At 39.5% G+C, this 22,555-nt stretch overlaps 1 protein-coding gene across 13 annotated transcripts; it reads right to left on the bottom strand.

Annotated features, from left to right (window-relative positions):
- Window positions 1-354: 354 nt before the first annotated feature.
- Window positions 355-22,440, bottom strand: Fam76b (family with sequence similarity 76, member B). 13 transcript variants are annotated; one of them, NR_172100.1, is made up of 11 exons: window positions 21,943-22,260; window positions 21,178-21,242; window positions 20,248-20,302; window positions 19,074-19,229; window positions 16,965-17,164; window positions 13,879-13,926; window positions 13,646-13,726; window positions 13,104-13,161; window positions 12,847-12,982; window positions 10,003-10,104; window positions 3,713-6,198 (listed from the first exon to the last, which is right to left on the bottom strand). NR_172100.1 is itself a non-coding variant. In XM_006242526.3 (10 exons), the coding sequence occupies exons 1-10, from the start codon at window positions 22,027-22,029 to the stop codon at window positions 876-878; spliced, it is 1,050 nt and encodes a 349-aa protein (XP_006242588.1). In that variant the 5' UTR covers window positions 22,030-22,440; the 3' UTR covers window positions 355-875. The 13 variants fall into 13 exon arrangements, 9 of the variants coding, with proteins under 9 accessions (XP_006242588.1, XP_006242589.1, XP_006242593.1 ...); XM_006242526.3 differs by lacking the exons at window positions 3,713-6,198; window positions 13,104-13,161 and adding an exon at window positions 355-995 and having other exon boundaries at window positions 21,943-22,440; XM_006242527.3 differs by lacking the exons at window positions 3,713-6,198; window positions 13,104-13,161 and adding an exon at window positions 355-995 and having other exon boundaries at window positions 12,847-12,979; window positions 21,943-22,440.
- Between the last annotated feature and the right edge of the window lie 115 nt (window positions 22,441-22,555).

Raw genomic sequence — 22,555 nt, 5'->3', positions numbered from 1 at the left:
TAAAGCACGGGAGGACTTCCATGACTGTCCAAGCTGAGTGTTGACCGGCACCAGGCTGTAGCCGCAGAGCAGCAGTGATGCACACTGGCCATGCCACACTTTCCCACAGCACACTGCCTTTGCTAGAGATGTCGGCTTCTGATTCAGGGCCACTAGGTCCTGGTCCACTGCGTTTGCCCCCAGCACAATAAGAACAGGGATATTAGTGTGCATAAAGGACAAATACGCGGTGTACTGAAAGCATCAGTGGGACCAATGAAAGGGAAATAAATGTTCAACATTCAGTGTGATGTTCCTAAAGCAACTTTAAAAATACTAACTCTGAATTCAAAAGCAATCCATCCAAAGAGAAAATCTTTTCAAATTCATTTTTATTGAGCTTATCAGTTGACTGGATTTGGGGTTGGGGGGATATTATGGAATTGCTCAAATCTGTTTCTGAAAACATACTCTCACGTATAACAAAACATTCAACTATAAATTAACTAGAGGACTGGCGATGACTCAGTCTTTAAAGGCTAGGCTCACAACCCAAACCAAACTGGCCAGGGAAGCTTGCTCCATCTGAAGCAGGTCTTGGGGCTGGGCTGGCTGTGAAGGAAACCACTGCATAGGTAGCATGGTTTGGTAGCAGAGTTCTCCCTCTGGTGGACATTGGTAGGAATTTTCAGAAAGGTTAAGATCGTTCCAGGACTCTTCATTGCCTGACCTGTAATTTTGTAGTTGTTTTAAAGTCAAGGTGTTTGGACTATTGGAGAGCTGAGATGTAGACCCATTATGGGGGCTTCCGGTTAGGGATTTCATTTGCTGTCTCTTCAAAATCCCTCTTCTGGATCTCCAAGTGATGACTGCAGAAAGTGGGGGAAGTAAGTAGATCATGCCTTGTGTATGAGAAGACAACTAACTCTCTTGATTTTCCACTGTCTGAAGATGTGATGAGAAACCACCACCTGAGGATGAGCGCTCTCCACAAGTGCCTTCATCGTGTACATGGCCTGTGAAACCGTGAGAATCATTGTTGTTAATAAGCTTCTAATCTAAGGTCAGGAGATCTCAACCTGAGCTTGCAGCCATCTCTACTAACAGCCCTTGGTTATATAGGCTGTTCGCTGGAATGTAGGAAGTAGACCAACTTTTATTCCCTTGATCCCCAGAGCAGCCCTCTCTAGCCCTATCTGTCCTGATTGTCCCTATCTGTCCTGATTGTCCAAAAACACTGGAGACCAAAGGTTATTTAGTATGCTCACTCTCGGAACTGGCTATAGCCAAGTGTCAGCAGAGGAAATGGTCGGAGGCAGGGGAGAGTAGTTAAATTCTGGTTATGTTATGAAGTTAGGTCTGGCAGAAATTTTGAAAGAATGGTCAGAGTATGAGAAAGAGTCCAAGACAGTACTGAAGATTTGAGCCCCAACAAATTGAATGGTTTCCATCTAGGGTGAGAACATCAAGAGGGGCTTCCATTTGGACTGGGAGTCAGGGTCACTGCTAAGCACTAGGACACAATTTTGGACATATTAAATTTAAGAGGCTTAGACTGGCAAGATAATTCAGTAAGTAAACCTGATGGCCTGTGTTCAAATCCTAGGGCTCACACTGGAGAGAACTGACCCCCGCAGGTTGTATTCTCACCTTCATACTGTGGCATGTAGGTGTACACACACACACACACACACACACACACACACACACACACACACACACACACCACAGATTAAAATGGTAAAATGAAGGTAGATCTAATCTATTATACGTTTATGCAGCACTAGACTCAGAGATTAACACTTAATAAAGTAGAAAATGAGTATCGTTTTTAAAATCTAAAAGGAAACATAGGAAGGAGGCTTGAACACCTCCAGCCCTCCAATGTAAGGGATGAAGGGGGACCAAGAACTGGAACAAGGCAGGAGACACAGCCAAGTGTGGGAGGCTCGGCTTTTAGTTTGCAGAACGCATCACAGTTCCTTTGGCAATGCCATCCTTTGCAGACTGCACTCCCTGTAGTAATCGGACGCTTGCAGATCCATGCACTTTCACCTCCTTGCAGTGACTGGCACATGGCATACCAAAGTGATTGCCTGTGCTCTACCGCAGAGCTCCCACTCCAGCAACTGGAGCAGTGATTGTTATGATGGAGAAATGGGAACCAAACTACACTGCAGCATGATGACGGTCATTTCTCAGACATGAATGTCTTTTTACTTGCTTACTTGAATACTGCTTTTCTTCTTCAGTGAGCATGTATTGAGTATAATTTTATAGGGGCCGTTGGTGCCAGTGTGTTGTCTTTTAAGTCAGGATCTCATTACATAGCCCAGGTTGTCCTCAAACTTGGAGAATGATAAGGGTCAGGATGACAGGCATGCACAAGGCCATTTGTGTTGCTTTCATTAGAAAGCTCTATGAGAAAAGTGGGACATGCCGGGCATAGTGGTGCACAGCTTTAATCCGTCCACCTTCTTCCAGGAGATGGATCAAAACCAAGTGTTTAATAACAGTCACAAAAACCTGTAAAGAATTAGTAATATCACTACCAATATTGGAAAATAGCCAATATGCAAACTACATTTGTATAAGTTTTATAAAGAAAAAAATTTAAATTTGACTCGCATTCTAACTAGGAGCCACCAATGTGATTAATGTGGTTGGGTATTTCCTGAGTGTTTTAGGCTATAGGTCCCTCCTCTATTGCTTTCACACACATCCCCCCCTAGCAACTAATGACGAAAATGTCAATTTCACCCTTTGTGACTTTCGATATGACCTTGGGTTCTATTTCTAATCTGAAAGCTCCTAACCCTACCAACTGGGCAACTCTTTGTACAGTCTCTCCATCAGAAACATTCAGTGTCACCAAGGTCCTGCCTAGTTTTACTATTGGTGCTCTCTACTGCAAGTTGTAAAAACAAGAGATCATTATTGCATCATAAGTTTGGCAATAAGTAGATTTTCCTCCCAAGAGAAATTGCACGTAGTCGATTTGCCTAGTGGTTTTAAAATAATGAATACTAGTGTTCAAAATAATGAATTAGTCCCTAGCCATTTGCCAATGGTGACCTATTACTGCTCTGGTTTTGTTTCTCGGCATTGTAATTATATATATAAATTCACTGAATGTTTCATTCCATTGGTTTTACCTTCTGTTCACACTGACTTGGATCAGCTTACCCATCTCACTAAAGCAGGCTGTACTAGCTAGGATGTTCCTTTAATGTTCAGTCCCAGTCATTTCCCTCATAGCTGCTGTTGGGACTTCACCAGGAGGAGGAAAAGCCACAATCTTCAGTATGCTCATAATGCCTCACCCCAAATGTCCATAATATTCCTAAACATGGAAATACATCGCTCAGTTGAACAGCTGGGACTTTGCAGACATAGCTAAATGTGAAATGGGGGTATAATGCAGACACAGAATGACACAACAGAAAAGATTAGAGTGGGACCAAAGAGCAGAGGTTTCAAGAATCTCACTGGGCTATGGAGGAAGAAGACCAGTGAACAGGACGAAACCAAGTGACGAAACCAAGTGACGAAACCAAGTGACGAAACCAAGTGGGGGTGGGGCAGGGAATGGAAGCCCCTCCTACTGTATTCAGAACCACCCGGCCTACGGTGATTTCAGACTGAGGTCAATCTGTATCTGTGGTCCCCAAGACTTACATGTGTGTGTGTTGCTACTCAAATTACAGTAATTCATTTCAGCAGAATCAACACAAAGCTTTTGGTGTATTTTTATTGTGAAATGTTGGCTTAGAAAAAAAGTACAAAATGTCAACAGTCAGATGTGTACAGGTACAGTATTTTGTTAATCTATACATGTGACCAGCTTAACACATTCATCGTAAAATGCATATTTAGACCAATATACTCTAAAAAATGACTGTAATATTCACAGGCTATTCATACATGATAAACTGGAGCCCATATGACCCTCACTGGGATGTGCTACCTGCAGCAAACAGGCTAGAGCACACTACAGCACACCACAGTACCTCTGCACAGGCCCACGTTCACAGAGATCAACTCATTAGAGCAACACACTACAGACTTGGGACTGAGACTCAATGACTTATTTATACAATTGCAAAAACAAATTAAGTTATAAAATAGTCATGGAATAATAGTCTAGGGCTGAATACTGTAAAGCCCTAAATTTTAGTTTTACCTTGCACTTTACAAAGCTTCACTATTTTAAACTGATTTTCAATTTCCACGTCCACTAATAAGGGAATGGGGAGATACCGTTTCTACTGTCTCCAGCAAGGTATTAGAACTACTATAGTTCATTTAGAATTGTGACTACTGTGGATTGAAAAATGGCCAGGAAACTGTAATATAAATCATAACAAAACTTAAAGCAATGTAATGACTACTTTATGGATGCAGCAAATCCTGCAAACAATGACCACCCACAGTAAGGCGTTACCTACCAAAGTTCAGAACAGTTAAATGAAGGTGCTTCTGAGGCCTCATGACGGCAGACTAATTCAACCGCACTGTCCCTTGAAAATGACGTGTTTCTGAACTTGAAGATTTCCTTTCGCTTGTAGTAATGTACTGTGGGAAGTTTACTAAAACTTGAATAATCTAAAATGAATTGTTATATGTACTCTTAACACTAATCTTTACTATGAAAACCATATAAACATTTCTCTAAAAATAAACCCTTCGGGACTGATAAAAACAAGTACAACTGTCTGCACATTCCTAAGAGAAAGAAGTCATATGGTGTGGCCAGCAGTGCCTGAAGGTTTAAAATTCAACTTGAAGCCAGAACTAACCGTGAGCAGGTGTTGGTTACTGGCTGAAATCCACTAGAGTTCAGAAGCTGATCTGTAATTTTTCAGAACCTATCCCACACTATCTTAATCTTTTATAGACAATTTTATTCTTTTGAGACAAATTTATAAATAGTGTCTGAATCTTATAGATTTCAATTATTCAGACTTAAGCACAGATTTGATTATAAAAAGTTATTTAATTTTCCAGATTTGTATTAAATTTACAAAGTAAGTATGGTGTACATAAATATTAACTTAGAACACATTATAAAAAAAGCAGATATATGGACCGTTATAGAAACGTTATAAATTTTAAAGAAATTTTATATAAAAATAAAGCAAAACATGTAACTCACAAAATATAAACATGAAGCCACACAACATAAAAATAAAATCTCTATGAAAATGGAGTTAGAATTAAATCTTTAGGAAAGTATTCCAACACAATTAAATGACCTCAATGACCAACAGCTCCCCTTACGCTACAGCAGCAAACCACAAAATCATCTGAAGTCTATATGCATTATCAGTTCATTCTTAATATGCAATCTTGCATGTTATTAATAACTTTGATTTCTTTTTGAAATTCAGTTATGTACATATGCACTTATATACAAACACTTATTAACATGATTTTTAAACAAACCATATGTACAAAAGATCAGCATTCCTATAAATAAAAACATTAGGTGGCAAAAAGGCACTTGTAAGTAAAAATCTACAGTTTTTACAAAACAAAAACACATTTTACCTTGGATGCTGTACAGTAAACATCAATCCTATAACAGCAATGAAATGTTGATTACTAAACTGATGTTAGTGATGTCACTTTAAAAACATTTACATATTCTCTTAAGCTCTTTTAATAAAAGCACCATGATTCTCTAAATTCATGTTGATATGAAGTAAAAATACAATTCCCAAAAAAAGTGTTTACCATTTCCTTGTTTAAAAGTTTTGCATTTCTAAATTGAAAACTATTTATTTGAAATCAGCATAGTGTTAAAAGCAAAACACAACCCCTGCTGCTGTTCTGACGACCACTCCATTATTGCATGTTGCATTTTATACAGCGCACGCACACACGTGCACTCCACAACTATTGCTAGAAAAAAGTTCCGGGTATCAAAGAATTAAGAAGTCACTCCAAACCAGCTGAAGTTTTATCTGCATGTTTACAACTTAAAAAATGCTGTGTGTAAGTTATAAAAGTGAATAGGAGACATACCAATTTAGTGGCATGTAAAAATATCTTTCCACTGTACAGAGGTCTGTCATAGGACACCTCGAGCACACACTGTCAGGCAGAAATGCTAAACAAGTGACTTTTTCAAGGAGATGTTAGCACGCTTCCACTCTTGTCAAACTTTTTACCCTTTGACAAGGCTGCAACCTGTTTGAGTAGTTCTCTGTTTTTGGCCTGTGAGAGACAAAAATTCAAGATTTAAAAGTTTTGAACTATTAATCATGCTGAAAACTACTACTCAATATTATTTAATTTATATAAAAATTATATCAGTGAAACACTAAGAGACCCATGAGTTGGTATATTTCATCTTTTTAACGTTAGATAGGCAGAAAATTCTAGATTGGTTTATCAGCTCTTGGCAAACGTCAGTATTTGTCCACAACTAGTTTTGGACAAGAAATGGTAAGTGGCTCTCTCACTAGAAGTTTCAAATTTAAAAGGAAAAACTTTTGGTTTTTTAATGCATGAAAGCTATTTAAATGCATGTTATTCTACATGCATTCTATTTGATAGTATCAAAGGATGAATCAAATATTTTGGAGAATTTTCCAGCAAGCTGAATGAGGTGTTCCATTTGCTGTTTACATACAGAAAAAGTCTGAGACGGTTTTGTAAAAATCATTCTATCACTCTGCCAAAGGCCCCTTTAAACATTTTCCTAACTTACCTATTTGCATATACATGGATGTGTGTATGAGCGCGTGCCTATGTGTAGGCCACCATATGAAGGTCAAAGGGCAACTTGAGGGCATCCATTCCCTCTTCCCACCACATGGGTCCGGGAAATCAAACTCTGGTTCTAAGACTTGGAGGCCAGATGCTGCTCTTTCCCATTTTCACCAGCACCAGTGGTCCCGACTTTAGTATCATCTAAGCATTTCCTAACGGAGCTGGTATCATTTCCTAACACCCCATTCCCACCCTCTGCTGCTGCCACCAAAGACTGAAAATTTCACTTTAGCAATGCTGACTTTTCAGCTGGTTAAGACAATGCCTGCTCATCAGAAAGAACACTGCCTGCAGGGGGCGCTGTTTGGTACTGCTTTTGTTCCTGGGGGACTTTACAGGTGGGACCTTCATTCAGTCTTTTCTCATTCTTCTGTTGGTGCTACTCTATGCAGCCTCTGGGAAGTTAGATAATGAAAGTTCCTCTTGTAAACTGCAAATCATCAAGGCCCTCTGAAGTCTCTGAGCCAAACGAAACAGTATGGATCCCGTGCACCACTAAACTATCCCGTGCACCACTAAACTATAACGCTACTTTAAAATCCCCAGGGAAGTCCCTGCCACTCATTGCATAAACCATCACTCTGACAATCCTAGCCCCTGCCAGAGATAAAGAGTAACAATGTAACTATGTATTATTTAACATTAGCCTCAACAGACCCACTGGCAAGAAACAAACTTTGGAGTGCAGAGCAGTGACCCGAACAGACAGGCCTTAGCCAGGTCTGCGGAGGCAGGCAGTTAGCAGCAAGCATTTACCCTGGCTAACCAAAGAATCAAAACTGCTTTCAATCAAGGAAAAGTGAATTTACATTTTCCTTTCTTAGAACAAAATGCAGGAACTAAAATAGATCTTGAAAGCAGTTTTTCTCTTGAGTACTTTTGAAGCTAATTTTCAATATGTAGTTAGTCTCCCAATGACATCAGTAACGTGTTGATAAATTATATATACAACAAAGGCTTTAAGAAAAACAGTGCATTGCTGTTATCCTGAGTACTTTATTTTGCAGATAAGCTTTTTATTGCAGGGGTTAAATGCATACATTGAAATTTCATTCTAATACTTATTTTGCACCCTACAGAAGCCAATGTAAGTATTGTAATACTTAAGTCAGAAACATTTAAAAATGTCAGCCTAAATAAAGTTAAGAAACTATATAGACCCTGCCTATCTATCTCCAGGTTCTACTTACCTATGACTTAAATGGAGGACACCTTATCCGTAACAAGTTGAAAAATAATTACACAGACATGGTACTACAGTCTGAACACAACCACATTCACACACTATTTCCTTTCTCTTTTTAGCTTATCATATTAAGAACAGAATTTTTACTTGGCATTATTGGTACTTAGGATTTATTATCATTTGGGGGGTGAATTTCAGTTTATATTTCTAGGTTTGATAGTTTAAAATATTTAAAAGAGCTGTTAGAGCAAGATAATTTTATTAATTGTTAAATTTTCTGTATCATAAAAGATTAAGACAGTAGGTAGGAAGGAAAAGGGGGCACAAACCCAAGTACTTGGAGGCTAAAGGAGGATGATGAGTCTGAGGCCACACTGGGCTACATAGTAAAGCACTACCTCCAAAACAGAACAAACAAATCAAAGAGATAAAGATTTAACTAGGTCTACTCACCTCGGCAACTGCTAGTAAAGGTAGTAGGTGGGAACTACATTTAGCTGTCAAGAGTGTCTCTAGCAGAAACTCAAAGTACACAGGGAAGCAGCTGATAGAGGACATTCAGATACCCGAGTAACCTGAGGGGTGAGGTGACGCAAGCCCGGCGACCGTACAGGTAAGCCTGAGACACACAATGTAGGGTCTATGTCTCACTGACAACTTACGTGACTTGTTTTACCTGTAAAACTCAGCTATTATAAGAAGCAAATATGAACAAACCTATGAAACACATTGACTACACCTTCCCTCTGCATGAGTGGCTGCTATGGTGATAGCATAGGAAAATTCAGTTAAGAGGAAGTGGGTTGAAGACACCAACCAGGCTAAAACAAAAAATGGTTCCCTTGCAACTCACTTTAAAAAGGAACTGTTCTTTGGAGCGGTGGAAGAAAATACCTGGTTAAGGCAAACCTAGGAAGTGCTTACCATGATCATGGCTACTCTATAACTTACATGCGGTTGACTATATTCCAGGGAATCATTCACCATAACTTAGTAAGTATACAGTTAAAACAATCGCTTGTGGGTGAAAACAGTAACTAATGCACAGGCGGCCCAGCTCATGATGGTAACTCTCTGCGGAAGGAGGTCAAGTGCCTTTCCATGAACCATCACACATAAACAAATTCCCTGGACGCACTATGCCCTGGCTCTACAGAGGCTCCTTTACCAATTTCTGTCACTAGTAAGAATGGTAAGCAGGGACTATACATCTGGATTCCAAGAAGTGCGTAAATTCTATTCATTACGACGCATACCAAACCACAAAAAAATAGAAAATATACCTTGGTGTAATGAAAAAAAAATCAGCAAAAAACAAAGCATACAAATGAAGCAAAATTCATGCATTCCTTTCAAAGCTGCACTCTCCCTTCAAGTCTGAACTCTGAATACGACATCATCTGGAGTTTAAGACTGAAAGCTTCTTCACTTAGGGGCTAAGGTTATGTAGCACTTGCCTACCATGTGTAAGAGCCAGGACTTGCTCACTAGAACAACAAAAATAAACTAATAAAACAACCCTAAGCTTGTCACTCAAAGATTAACTCCATAAATGTCACGATTTACAACTATAGAACATGAAATCAATATGCTATGGTTTCATGCCTGTTTATAGAACAGATAAAAACAAGTTGCAATGAGGGACTATCATTCCTTTCTCTGCTCATGTTCACTATCTACTCTTTGGTGACTCAGCTTCCACTGTGCAGTTGTTGCAGATATTTAAGGCCTATAAATCGACAGTGCGCTAGTACTTACTACATATATTAATACCTGATACACCTTCAACACCTTCAGAGAGCCCACAGTTAAGCACTGTCTTGATTTGCAGCACTTGCACACAGTACAATGGCCCTTCAATCATGGTCTGGAGACCTGGCTTTTGGGGGCGGTGTGCAGGAGAGGTTTTGACATATAGCTCTGGCTGTACTGAAACTCACTCTGTAGACCAGGCTGGCCTCAAATTCACAGAGATCCACCTGTCTCTGCCTCCCAAGCATCCAACAAGAACCAATTTTCTTTATCTACCTCCCTTCTGCACATCACATAACACCATTTACCTGAAGCTGCTCCACAGTTTCTTTGTGTGCTTTTTCCATACTGTTCATCTTAGCTCTCAAGTTTGACTCTTGGTACTGAAAGTCTGCCTTCAGTTCGGTTAACTGAAATTAAAAATAAGGCATTCATGCACACACATCTGTCCATACACTAACACAATAAACATTCTTCCCCACAGGCTTGCCTTGTTATGAAGGCAGAGGAAGTTGGTAGCAACTGCATATTCTGTGAGACCAGTTGTTGCTCCTACTGCAGTCACGATTTTAACGTTAAGGATCTTTGAGAAGTTGCTGTGGGATTAATTGGTTACACTTCCATAACTAGCATTCCAAAGCAAAGCTTAATGGCTTGTAAAGTGCTTCAACCACATACACTTCAGATAAGTCAACAGGTTTCCAGTTAAAATCATCTTCAATAATGAAAGGAAAAAGGCTCCATAATAGGTACATTTCCCCAACAGTTACCAACCAAGGGAGATGGTGTTTGTAATTGTTAATTTGTGCCCAATATTATGTGCATGAAGCCATTATACTACAGTTACCTATCAGGACAAAAATACAGGCAATGTGGCAGGAGGAAAAGCAATTATTGTGAAAAGTGAACAAAATTAGACAAGTACTAGAAATAAACTCAATGGTGTAAGGAAGCAGAGACCACAAGATGATGCTTTCATTAATTTGAACACAAACAAAAGGACAGCATCATAGAATTTTAAATACACAGTCTAAGATGCTATTAACTCTTAGTAATTACACCAGGTAATTACTAAGTACCTAGTAAATAAAAAGGTACAAAAGCTCAGAGAAAAAGTCAAGAGTTTTATGCTCATCCTTCCAAACAAAAGGCTTCAGTCCCTTTCCTGAGTCAGTAGTGTATTTATAAAGAGACTTCTGTTCTGAAATGCCAATTCTGACACCATCAACTTTAATAATTATTTTAGTTGCTGTACTGCCTCCAGACCATGAGCTTCTGCAAGGGAAAGATAGTGTCTGTTTATCTGCCTGTGATTCTTTCTGACTTAGTACAGTGAGTGCCTGGCTTTGGAAGTCACTCAATAGAGAAACAGAGACAGGAAAATAACTTGATCCTTTAGACTACAAAGAAACCCTGCAAATGCAGGTTTTAGATACATAATTATTTTCCTTACAACACTAATTATAAACTTGCTGGTGCCTTTTGTTTTTAAAGGAAATGTTAAGCAGGAAATTCCAACAAAGTAGCTAAACACAACAGTGATGCTGGGGATGAAGGGTCAGAGTCTCCAACAGCAGTTTTCAACCTGTGGATGGTGACCCCTATTAGGTTGTTGGAGAGTTGTTGAATGACATTTGCAGGGGCCACCTAAAGCCATTGGAAAACACAGATATTTACATTACAATTCATAACAGTAACAAAATTATAGTTATGAAGTAGCAACAAAAATAATCTTATGGTTGGTGCAGGAGGGTCACAACACTAGGAAAGAACCACTGGTCTACATTTGTTAATGTTTGGTTCAGAATTACTGCTATTTTGCACTAAATCTGATATTTTATTCAACTTTTGTTCAAAGTTAATGCAGATATATTTGGCTTTGTGTTAAAGTTTGTGTACACATTTTCATAAAAGCAAATTAATTTAAAATTGTCACTCATAAAGAACCCTAAAAAAAACCCCTACAACTATCCAATTTTTACCTTGCAAACCAATGCTAATTTTCACAAACTAAATTTACTCACACTGTGGTACATACTAAAATAAAGAGGTGGGGCGTGTCTTTAACCTCAGCACTTGGGAGAAGGCAGGCAGATCCGGAGTTCCAGGCCAGGCAGAGGCACACACTGAAACCCTCGGTCAAAATATAAAGAATGAAGTAATACAGTAAATGAAGGCCATCAGTCATCACAGTGCTAGTGTGGGAGCGTAGCACAGAAGCTGCTGAAGGCAGGCGCCAGGACTAATTCTGTCCTAGTGGACCTGTCTAAATTTTAATCTCTTTGCTGATGGCAGGCACCTTTTAAAGATTCTACCTCTTCTTTATGTTCATTTCTTTTGTCTGTTAAAAATACAATTAATGCTATTTAGGAGCCATTAAAATTGTCTTTAATGTTTTCACTATTTTCCCAGTGGATGCTTGTCTGTAACCTAAGTATGCAGTAAGTTCTCTTCCACGGTGATGAACAGCAGCATCAACACAGCATTTACATGTGTCAAGAGCTGTAAGAAATACTTCTTACACACATGATCATCACAGTCAGTCCATCAAGCAGCATGGAGCACATTATCTATAAAATGAGAAACCAAGGCCTCAACTAATGAACATGTTCTTCTTAAGGCCACACAGAAATGGCCAGGGTTGGAATTCCATCCTGAATGTGGCTAACTATCTATAAAGCCAGTGAGTACACCCACTTCGTACAGACTGCTCTTAGACCCCTACTGCTAATTACTACCACAGGACACTGAAGTATTATTACTTCTCATTGCCTAATTGATACAGATTGACATAGAAACGCAGTCAATATACATCAAAGACTGTTTTCAACTACTTTTAAAACAATGATTTATATATTCCATTTATATCTCATTCTAAGATTAAGATATCAGACCTACTTTAAATTTGCATACTAACTGAAAACTAATGCTTAAAGAATTACTACTATAATCAGCTCTCAGTTAATTCTTAGAACTATGAACATTCTGAAACACCATTTTTACTTATTTTCATTAGATGGCTTAGACTTCAATTTGGGCTTCTATAAAAGTCGTGCATTGCAAGCTAAAGAAATTTAACTCAACTAAAGAAAATTTGCAAGGGTTAAGTTAAGATGCAAATCTTACCAGGCTTCAGTGAACTATATCCTCACCTTTTTATCTTTTTCCAAAATGGTCTGGTCTCTCTGCTGTAAGAGACGCTTAAGTGACATCACTTCTTCTTTCAGTTGACTGATAAGGACAAAATTGTCTGTTCCCCCACTATCTGCTGACTGATTTATAGAGCTACTAAAAAAGAAAAAAGTAAAACAGAATTACATAAAGTAGAAGGAAAATCTGCACATGTTCAAATTGCATAAATTAGACAATTCCACAAACATCCTTAAGGCTAATGCAAAAAAATATGTACCTGACAGAAATGGATGCAACTGGCAAATTACCTTACTAATGGCACACATTACATACACCTGCAGAAATATAATTGAGTATTAGCTTTTAGGGGTCAATACTTCTAGCGTAAAGCAATAGGCAGCCAATTTGTACAGTAACATCAGCAAACGTCGGCTAATGAGCTCGAAACAAGTCACACGCATAGCTTTAATCAAAACATTTGCTAAGCAGGTCAATTGGGAAATACCACAGTCAGATTTGTGTCTCTTTTCCTTGAAAAACTACAGTAATGTTTTCTATTCAGATTTTTTCTTTCCTCAGAACCCAAATTTATTCCCCAGTTACAACAATCAATAGTTCAGTGCCACTTTCTTATTGCCAAAAGTTAAGGTTTTCTTAACTGATTATGTATGCTTTACTCTCCAAGGTGACTTAAAAGGGGGGTCAGTGTGTGAGACCCATGTTTCTATTCTCATATAAAATATGTAATAATAATTGATAATTAACCAAAACTATTCAATTAAGTTCAGTTTTCATAGCACTAAAGAAATCTGTTTTTACCTATCTCCATTAGATGGCTTAGATTCCAGTTTGGGCTTTTTCTTTGGAGTTTCATTCTGAATTGCTGCAGAGGATTTATGGCTGAAAGCAAACATTAGCAGAAGTGATTAGAATAAAATAGACAGAGGCATCAACTTATAAGCTATTACTCCTCTGCAACGACACCGTTCCTTTCCAGTCTGAATAAGCACGTAGAGAGACTGACTATACACCGCGCACACACCAGCACTCACCTCTGTTTCCACAGTCCCTGCTCCTGCTCAGGACTTAGACTGCTGACTCTGAAAAACACATGAGCAACATCTGATCATATTTACTTAACACATTCTTCCCAGAGGAACCAAACTGCTCTAAATCTACTCATCAATTAATATATGAAACAAATCACATTTTAATAGGATAACCTCTAATTACTAGCCAGCCTACATTTTTTAAATACAGGTATAATGGTAGATTGTATTTTCTCTTTAAGATTTCCAATAACTCAATTTAAAACTGTACTCAGTTTTGGAGTACATGAGCACAAGAGCACAGCAGGATCATGTAAGAATCTAGGAATGACTCTGTCAACTGCCCTGGCTACACTACACAGAGGTCTGCATCTGCATGGTTATCCAAATGCAGATAAACTTGACCTAACTTGAGCTGCTAAGGATCCCTGTCAAGCTGGACTAGGAAGTAGCTTATTTCCTTTCTTCTTAGTCTCCCTAAGCAGCCTTCTCCAAGTCTACAGATGTCTCTTTGTCAGTACACAAAAGTCACACTCATCATACTGGAAAACTTCAGAAAGACAAATAGTTTCACTCAGAATGCTATGACTTCTTTCCCATTTTTCTGTAATATTAATAACTACTAAATAGCCTGAGAGTTGAAACACATATTCAACTTAAGAAATGCACATCATCTAAGCTGTAATACCATAAAGTTATTTAAAGTCCCCAAGTCTTACTTCCATATCCGTGAAATGGGTATAATTCATTTTGTTTATGGCTACAGGCACTTATACAAGTAAGACAACCTAATACAGCATGAACATGTATCACAAATATATACATTTACAAGTGTATGAAAACCAGTCACATTTTCTTAAGTAGAAGTAAAATAGAGAATTAAAATATACCCAGAAAACCAAAACAAACGAGAAAAACACTGAAGTTCCAAAGACTGAGCTGTAACCCTATTACCCTGGATCATTCTCCATCAGGCATCAAATTGCAGGTCTAAGGAGGGATTCCTCTGTACATGTATAAAACAAATGAAAACAAATCTCACTATGTGTACGAATTCCCAAGTCACATAAGTACTCACTTAAGTCCCAATAGCACAGTAATGACATATCAGAAACTCCTAGAATCGCCATCTTAGTGATCCAAGGCTGTCATCCTGGATCCAAACTGACTTTAGTGCTATGCCCTGCACGACAGAACTTAACCATCAACCTTCCTCTATTATATCACACCCATTCTTTCTGATCTACTCAACTTAAGATAGGACCCAACAAGCTGGCTTGCCTATTCATAATATGGTCTTTAGTCATCAGATACACAACTGTACCACCAGCCTTACGCAGTGACAGGTTCTGTATCTGAGAATCCAATTAACTACAGAGGAAATGTAGGTCAGCCCACAGTGGTCACTGCAGTGAACAATACTGAACTTTTGTCTCTTCTGCATAAACAGCACATAGTCAACAACGGGTTCTAAATATAATCCATTGTGTTAGGTATTCTAAGTAATTTACAGATCACTTACAGTACAGGTCATACAACACTAGACGACATCATGAAGGAGACTGGGGCACTTTCTCTTGTGAATAACAAGGGAATAATGTATCTGTATTTCTTAAGTACCCTTCCAAAAGAGAAACGAAAGCCAGCATTGTCTTTTTCCCTTTTTCATTAGAAAATTGTTATCCTTTTAAAAGATTAAATGGCTGCCACCTAAATTTACATCTTGGTTTTTTTCCCATCACGCTAGGAGAAAATCATTCTAAAGACAGCCAGGGAAGAAGAGATTCTAGGGTCTGAGGAACAGAGTATATACTGAGAACAGTATATACTTTTTTAACATTCTTCTTATAGCAAGGAACAGAATCAAGGCTTGTGCTCTTCTGCTCCTCAGTTCTCAAACCCTCCATTTTCTTCCTCCGTGAGAATGCACGCAGTCTACGACTGCCACCCTAGGAAACACTACAGCACAGCAGCAAGCACCACGGACTCAATGAAGCCTCACAGTCTAAGAGGTGTTTGCTGGTGTTAAGCTAAAACTTTTGTGTTGCAAAATGTGTAAGCCATTTGTTTCCTGCACATAAAATATTTTAAATAACTATCTGAAATTCTAAAGATGCATAGAAAAATTTAGAGAAAAAAACAAATTCTTCTGAAAAATAGGTATACATCAAATCCTTATTTGCAATTTTCAAACTAAATTTGTTTTAATGTTGTTTTTTTCTATAAACACTACAATTACATCTTAAAATCTTCTTAATCATACAGTTAAAAATTACTACTATATAGTTTCTCTCTATGTGAAATCACTTTAAAAACTAAGTAAGATGTTGTATTTGAAGTTTTACAATGCCACCTATGCTTTAAAAAAAAAAAATCCAACAACAAACAAAAGTATAAAACGAAGTACCCACAGTTAAAATAATGTCTCTTACAGTTTGGAACTGGAAGACTAAGAATGCTTCTGCAGGGGCTGGGCAGATAGCTTAAAGGTAGAGCCTGTGCTTAGCACAGAGAAGGACCTGGGTTCATACAAAATAAATGTATGTATGTATGTATGTATGTATGTATGTATGTATGTATGTATGTATATATAGTCTGTTCTCTGGAAGGATTAAATATGTATTCCTCCAGGTTGCTTTACATGTGTTTTTACTACGGTAAACAAAGAGCAAGTGAAATAAACTTCAAATACTCAGACAGAAAACAAGGGCTTCCCATGAAGCCTGCGACCTAGAGCCAAACTTGTTCTACAAAGTCACTCTCTATCCTCCAAGGTCGCGGTGTCATACACATACCCATAAGATTAAAAAAATAAATAATTTTATATAAATAAAACCTAAAGTTATCTTTTAAAATGGAAGCTTTTGTTAATTGGCATAACTGAAATGTCAATGCTGATGTACCTTGATTTTCATACATGGTTTTATAAATGAATTCTGCACTATTTTAATAAATACAGAATACACTGTGGACATCTTTCAGAGCATCATGTGCAACAGAAACTGGCCACTAGGAGGCAAGATAACAGACACAGTGAAAGCTCATTAGCAATGGCAGGACCGGTTATAACAAAGGATTTTAGTGCTTACTTGTGGTGGCCACTGCTGTGGCGATGGTGGTGATGGTGGTGGTGGTGATGGTGTTTTGAATGGTGCTGGTCTTTCTCAGTAAGAGATGAAGATGAGGAATTGGAATGTGAAGACCCCAAACTCTTCCTCTGTTCTTTTGTCTTCTGTAAAACCCTCTTGTATGATAAGGTGCAGAGCCAACACAGTAACTTCCCATCCACCTTCGAGGAAAACAGCTGGGTAAGTGCACTTGCAAACGGGCTGCAGCAAGTCTAGCAAGCCACTCAACCTGCAAGCACTTCACTCCACATGTGCAACTCTTACTTTCGTGAAATTCCAGAATAAATGCACGTATGCAGATTTTTTAAACTGAGCACAAATATATGTTTGGATTAACACTGTAAGGGGATTATAAAATTAGCTACGAGCACTGATTTATAGACCTCCAGCACTGTTCAAAGTAATTTTAATTTTGAGAGACACTGCCTTTATGTAGTCTAGAAGGTAAGTACAACAGGGGCTGGAGAGACAGCTCAGGAGTTGAGCGCATGTTTTGCTCTTACAGAGAACCCAGGTTCAGTTCTTGGCACCCACATGGTGGCTCACAATCAGCTACAACTCCAGTTCCAGGGCATACAGAAGTCCCTCTGACTTCCTCGGGTATTAGATAGGCACATGGTTCACACATGCAGGCAAAACATTTATAGACATAAATCAGTCTAAAAAAAAAAGGAGTACAAATGGCTGATTATTTCAAAGAAATCTAGCTGGAATGTTTTAGTAGTGAATTACCAAAATGACAGTTACTTCCCACAAGAGTAAACACTGACTTAAACAAGAACAGAAGCTGTAACAACAATCAATTCTCATTATATTCAGAGTTTATATATCTGTAGATTTGCCTATTATCTAAGTCTAGACTCCTATTTATGGTCATTCACATAGATGTGGAGCAGCACAAAACTCCTGTTAGCAGGCGTCACAGCCCCACCTATAGCAAAACAAGCCAGGATTCTCTTCCGTGCTTCAGCTCTCACACCGTAAACCACTGTTCTTTCCAGAATCATTCAGTACTGCCATTCTTAGTTTTAAAAAGGCTGTGATGGACCTTAGAAAAAAAAGCTAGTTATAGTTTTGTTCAGTTATTATTACTGCTCCTGGCCATGAGTTCAATTAGGTTCACATATAAGTTATCTTCAACAGACACTAAAATCACAAATGTATTGGATAATTGTAAGCATGTTAAGATTATAGGCAGGAACTTACTCCTGAATTCCTCTTAAAAACTACAGCTTGCTATTCACTGGTGCTCCTGGCAACTTTACAGACAGGAACTACTGCAAATAATGAGAACCAATTGTGTGAGGCCAGCGGAGAGAAAGTGACTTCTTTCCAAAATTAAGGTCTAGTTTCTGCCTTTCCTCATTCCATACAGGAAATGCTGGAGGGACATGTCTTACAACTAAGGTACATACAGTGCTGTGGGGGATCTGGGTAAGCCCCTCAAAGTGACAGTCATCCTCCAAAGCAACTGAAACTGACACACAGGAGGCTTGTGTGAATGCTCATCAGCAGAGGAATGGCACATACACCTAATAATTACGTCACTGTAGGCAGAGAGAAACAAACAGGAGTTTCAAACACGAGCCAAACAAAAGGCAGACACTAACTCTGAATCTTATGTGCTAATATGCCATCTGGTGTTTTTTCTCACAGCAACAATTTCAAGTAACCAGCAAGCATATACGTAAAAGGATTCACTTCAAAACGGAACTGGAATGAACAGTGCAGAACGCCTATCACAAAGGATTATAAGCATTCTCACTCAGGACAGTTCTACTGTACTGTCTAGGCTGGTCTTGAATTTCTGGGTTCCAATGATCCTCCTGCTTCACCATCCCACAGAGCTGGGACTATAGGCACACACCATATTCAGCATGACAGATCTTTCGGGTATAGTCATCCTAACTGGTCAACATGAACCCACACATGATGCAAAGTCATAATATGCTACTCCTCCATTTCTGTTTTCAAGTAGCAGGAACCAGGGTCTTAGAGGTGTACTGATTATAACAATTGCCAAGTTTGGTGCTTTAATTCTAGAAGATATCATAACGTAAGTAAACATACTTTTCTTCTTCCTTCCTCCTTCCGATCAAAAGCACACTGCTGTTTGCACTGTTCACAGGTTTGAGGTGCTCCATATTTTTTTTCTGAATTTGTACAACGCTGACACTTGGTACCAATAAATGCTGCAATTATGTTACAGTACTGACAAGGCTTAGGCTGAAAAATAAACATATTTTGTTTAACCGAGATATTTAAAACTTTGTTGCATATGACACATCCAGTGTTAGTAATCTACTTGGGGGGTTAATGAAGAAAAGTGTTAAGTTAAAAACATTTGTTTCTGCCAAGTATATATTCAAAGACAAATACTATGGGTCTATTCATTCAACTAACATTTATTGCTACGGTCATGAAGCTCACTACCCATGCTCAGAAATCTGACCACTGTGAGAAAGACAACGTGCGTGAGTCCTCAGTGGACTTATACGGCATTTTTACGGCATTTTTATACAATATAAAATTTGTTTATGGACTTAAAGTTATTCACAGTAAAGTCTCATAACCTTTAACTTGAGGATATGAACTTAAGAGTGATTTACTAGCTAGCTTAACTGTTACATCATTTATGCAATCAAAAATAATTTTACCATGCATAGGTTGTTGCCACAGTAAACATAAATATCTTTTCAATATTAAAGAATTGTATTGCATATTCAATTTAAGTAAGAATAAGCATCCTTGATTTCTTGTATATTCAGGACAGTATAGAGTCTTAAGGTCAGCACTTTGACCAATCATAAACAGCACCGATATTACTATCAACAACATGCATGCGCATGCATGCGCACGCACGCGCGCACGCGCATTAGTCAATTTGTACCAAGATACTGTCATTGGTTTTGAACACTTGAATGGTGCTGCCATATAAAAAGTCCCAGAAATCAGGAGAAAGTTTGATTATTGAAAATAAATATGTTCACATTAAGGAGCTTGCCTCATTGGTACTTTTAAAAAATACCTTCACAAACTTCACACTGAAATAAGCTATAAAGCATCTAAAGCATGCAGTTGTTTTTAAACAACTTCATTTTCCCACTAACAGTACAGAAAAAGTTTTCCAAGAACTATGTTGATATGTGCAGATTAAGTACAGAGACTGGACTGTTTTGTGAGAAAAATCATGAAGAACTGAAACTAGTCAATAATAAGGACTTGAAATGAAAAACATACTTACTGTTCCAAACTGTTTGACATTTTGAGCACACTTCTTACAAATTGTGTTAGTTTTGCTGAAAAGGAATTGTATTCAGATGATTACTCATGCAGCTTTCCATGTAGGTATCATGTGCTGGCCTATAATAAATCTGTACATGACTTATTTTGGGTTAACTTTAGGATAGTTTTCTGTAAACCCAGTTTTCTTTAAGACAAATTTTCCATATACTATTTACGTACTACAGTGCCTCCAGGTCTCAGGATATATGCCCAGGTTGGTCTCTAAGTGGTAATTCTCCTGCCTCCACCTCCAAACACTGTGCTTATAGGCAACCAACTTACTGCATATTTTCTGTAAAGAAAACAAAGCAGAAGCCCTAATGTCTTCCCTCTGGTTCTAAACATTCCCTTACCAATACGAACGCACATTCTCATGCATCAGGGCCCACCTCACTTCCCAGCCTGCCCTTTTCCACTGCCATGTCCACATACTCAGTAAGAAAACCACTTGTTCTCTTGAGTTGACTTTGTGTCCTCTAAAAGAGGGGTCTACTGTTAAAAGCATCTGTGCTAATCACACTGCTAAAGGCAGAGACTGCAGTCTTAGAAGGCAGTTGGAAAGACTGTAGCTCTTTCCTTAGGCTAGTTAGCAGTTTCCCCTTAAAAACAGTTTAAAAGTAATTGTTTATATTTTGATTGTTGGCAGAAGTATACATTTTCCATCTATCAATTTATCCCTTATTTTCACGTGTTCAAGTTGAAATCTGGTTCTAAAATAAAACCAGGATTTCTTTAGTTAAATGTCTTCTCTCATACTGCACATAGTAGCTTTTCATTTTAAATTTCAGAAACAAAAGCATTTTTTCGAAGCGCTTTAACACAAATATTACAACCCCCAGTTATTCCTTATACAAATGTGTAACAACGAAAAACTGCTCAGTATACAAACCTCTCCTGCTGAAATTCTGATCTGCAGTAAGTACATTTTACAATAGGATGTGCAATCCGACATTCCTGTAATAAGATAATACATAAGTCAGTTTTTATCTCAGACTCCCAACCTTGCTCTTCTGCTAGAAATTAATCGACCTAGTCAAGTGCCTGAAATGTCAAAAAAACCTAGCTGGCAACGTAAACAACTGGTGATTTATCACATTAACTGCCAGTTAGAGTATAATTCCATGGGGATATTTTTGTCCTTAGTGGATGCGGAGGGTCGAGGAGATATGGAAAAGATAAAAACCAAGGAAGCTGTCAGGACTGACTTCCAGGGGGTGATTTACATGTGAAACTATTAGTTATTTTTGTACAGTTGCTCACAGACAGCATCCCAGCTTTTATGGGATGGGAGGAGCTCCAAATCAGAGCACTCTGTTCCCAAACCAGTCGCTTCACTTTCCGGGACAGAAAAGCAGGATGCCATCAGCTCTGCAGCTTCAGGTTCGGGTTCCTAGCAAGAAAGTGCAAACACGGCCCTGCCTCCCAGTGGAAGGAGAAGGCAGTCCCTCCCAAATCTGGTATGAGAGAGTCTGCACCGGATCTCTGCGACACGGTGGACTGGTGGCCTCCTGGCTCAGCCCCACCCGAGACCGCCAGGCGCGGCCGAGTCAGCCCCAGTCTGAGAGCAGGCGGGACGCGGTCGAAACGGGTCTCGCCCACATAATGCCCGGACCCTGGCGGGGAGCGGTGCGCTGAACGCCCGGCGCCCACCGACCTTGCAGAGCTGTTGGCCCTGCGATAGCTCCTCGAAGGGGTAGCGCTGCGTGCACTTGGTGCAGGCGTACAGGGCCGACGCCGCCATCCTGCTTTCCGGCTCCTCCGCGCGCGCTCAGGCGGGGCCTCCGGGAACTCGGCTGCCCCGCCCGCGGGCTCTTCTGCCGCTGCGGCCCCGGCCTGGCAACTGCCGGGCCCCCTGCGTCCCCCTCCGCCTCCGACGCCGTCCCGGGACACCTACTACCGCCCGCCCCGCCGCTCCAGCTTAGGCCCGGACCGTGGCGGAGGGAGACGAAGCGGGAGCAAGGCTGTGGATTCCGCTTCCTCCTCGGTCTCGCGTCCCTCCCTATGATTGGCTACAGAGAGCCCTCACGTCACTCGGAAGCTCCGCCCAGTCCCTTGCTTCGGTTAGGCAGGGAGCGCCCACAAAGAGAGAAAGAACCAACCAATAGGAGGCTGCCGCTCTCGGAGCGCGAACTCCGCTTTGAAAAGATCCCGCCCACAAGCCGCGGCCAGTCATCCTTTGGCTGGTGCGCCTGAGCCCATTGGGCACAGGTTCACGAAGCGCCATTTTTTTTTCAGTCCTTGGCTTCCATTGGACCATGTCGTTAAGC

The sequence above is a fragment of the Rattus norvegicus genome, chromosome 8 (assembly GCF_036323735.1).
Source record: "Rattus norvegicus strain BN/NHsdMcwi chromosome 8, GRCr8, whole genome shotgun sequence".
NCBI classification, from domain to species: domain Eukaryota; kingdom Metazoa; phylum Chordata; class Mammalia; order Rodentia; family Muridae; genus Rattus; species Rattus norvegicus.
This window is presented reverse-complemented; position numbering and strand designations above follow the sequence as displayed.

Bases quoted from the DNA above. Each gene is read 5' to 3' on its own strand.
- Fam76b (XM_006242526.3), bottom strand. From the start codon at position 22,029: ATGGCGGCGTCGGCCCTGTACGCCTGCACCAAGTGCACGCAGCGCTAC. The intron at 17,165-19,073 runs GTATGTTTACTT...TTTTCCTCGAAG, and splicing joins AGGAGGAAGGAAGAAGAAAA to GTGGATGGGAAGTTACTGTG. The intron at 996-10,002 runs GTAAATGGTGTT...ACGGTTTCACAG, and splicing joins AAACTGTGGAGCAGCTTCAG to GCCATGTACACGATGAAGGC.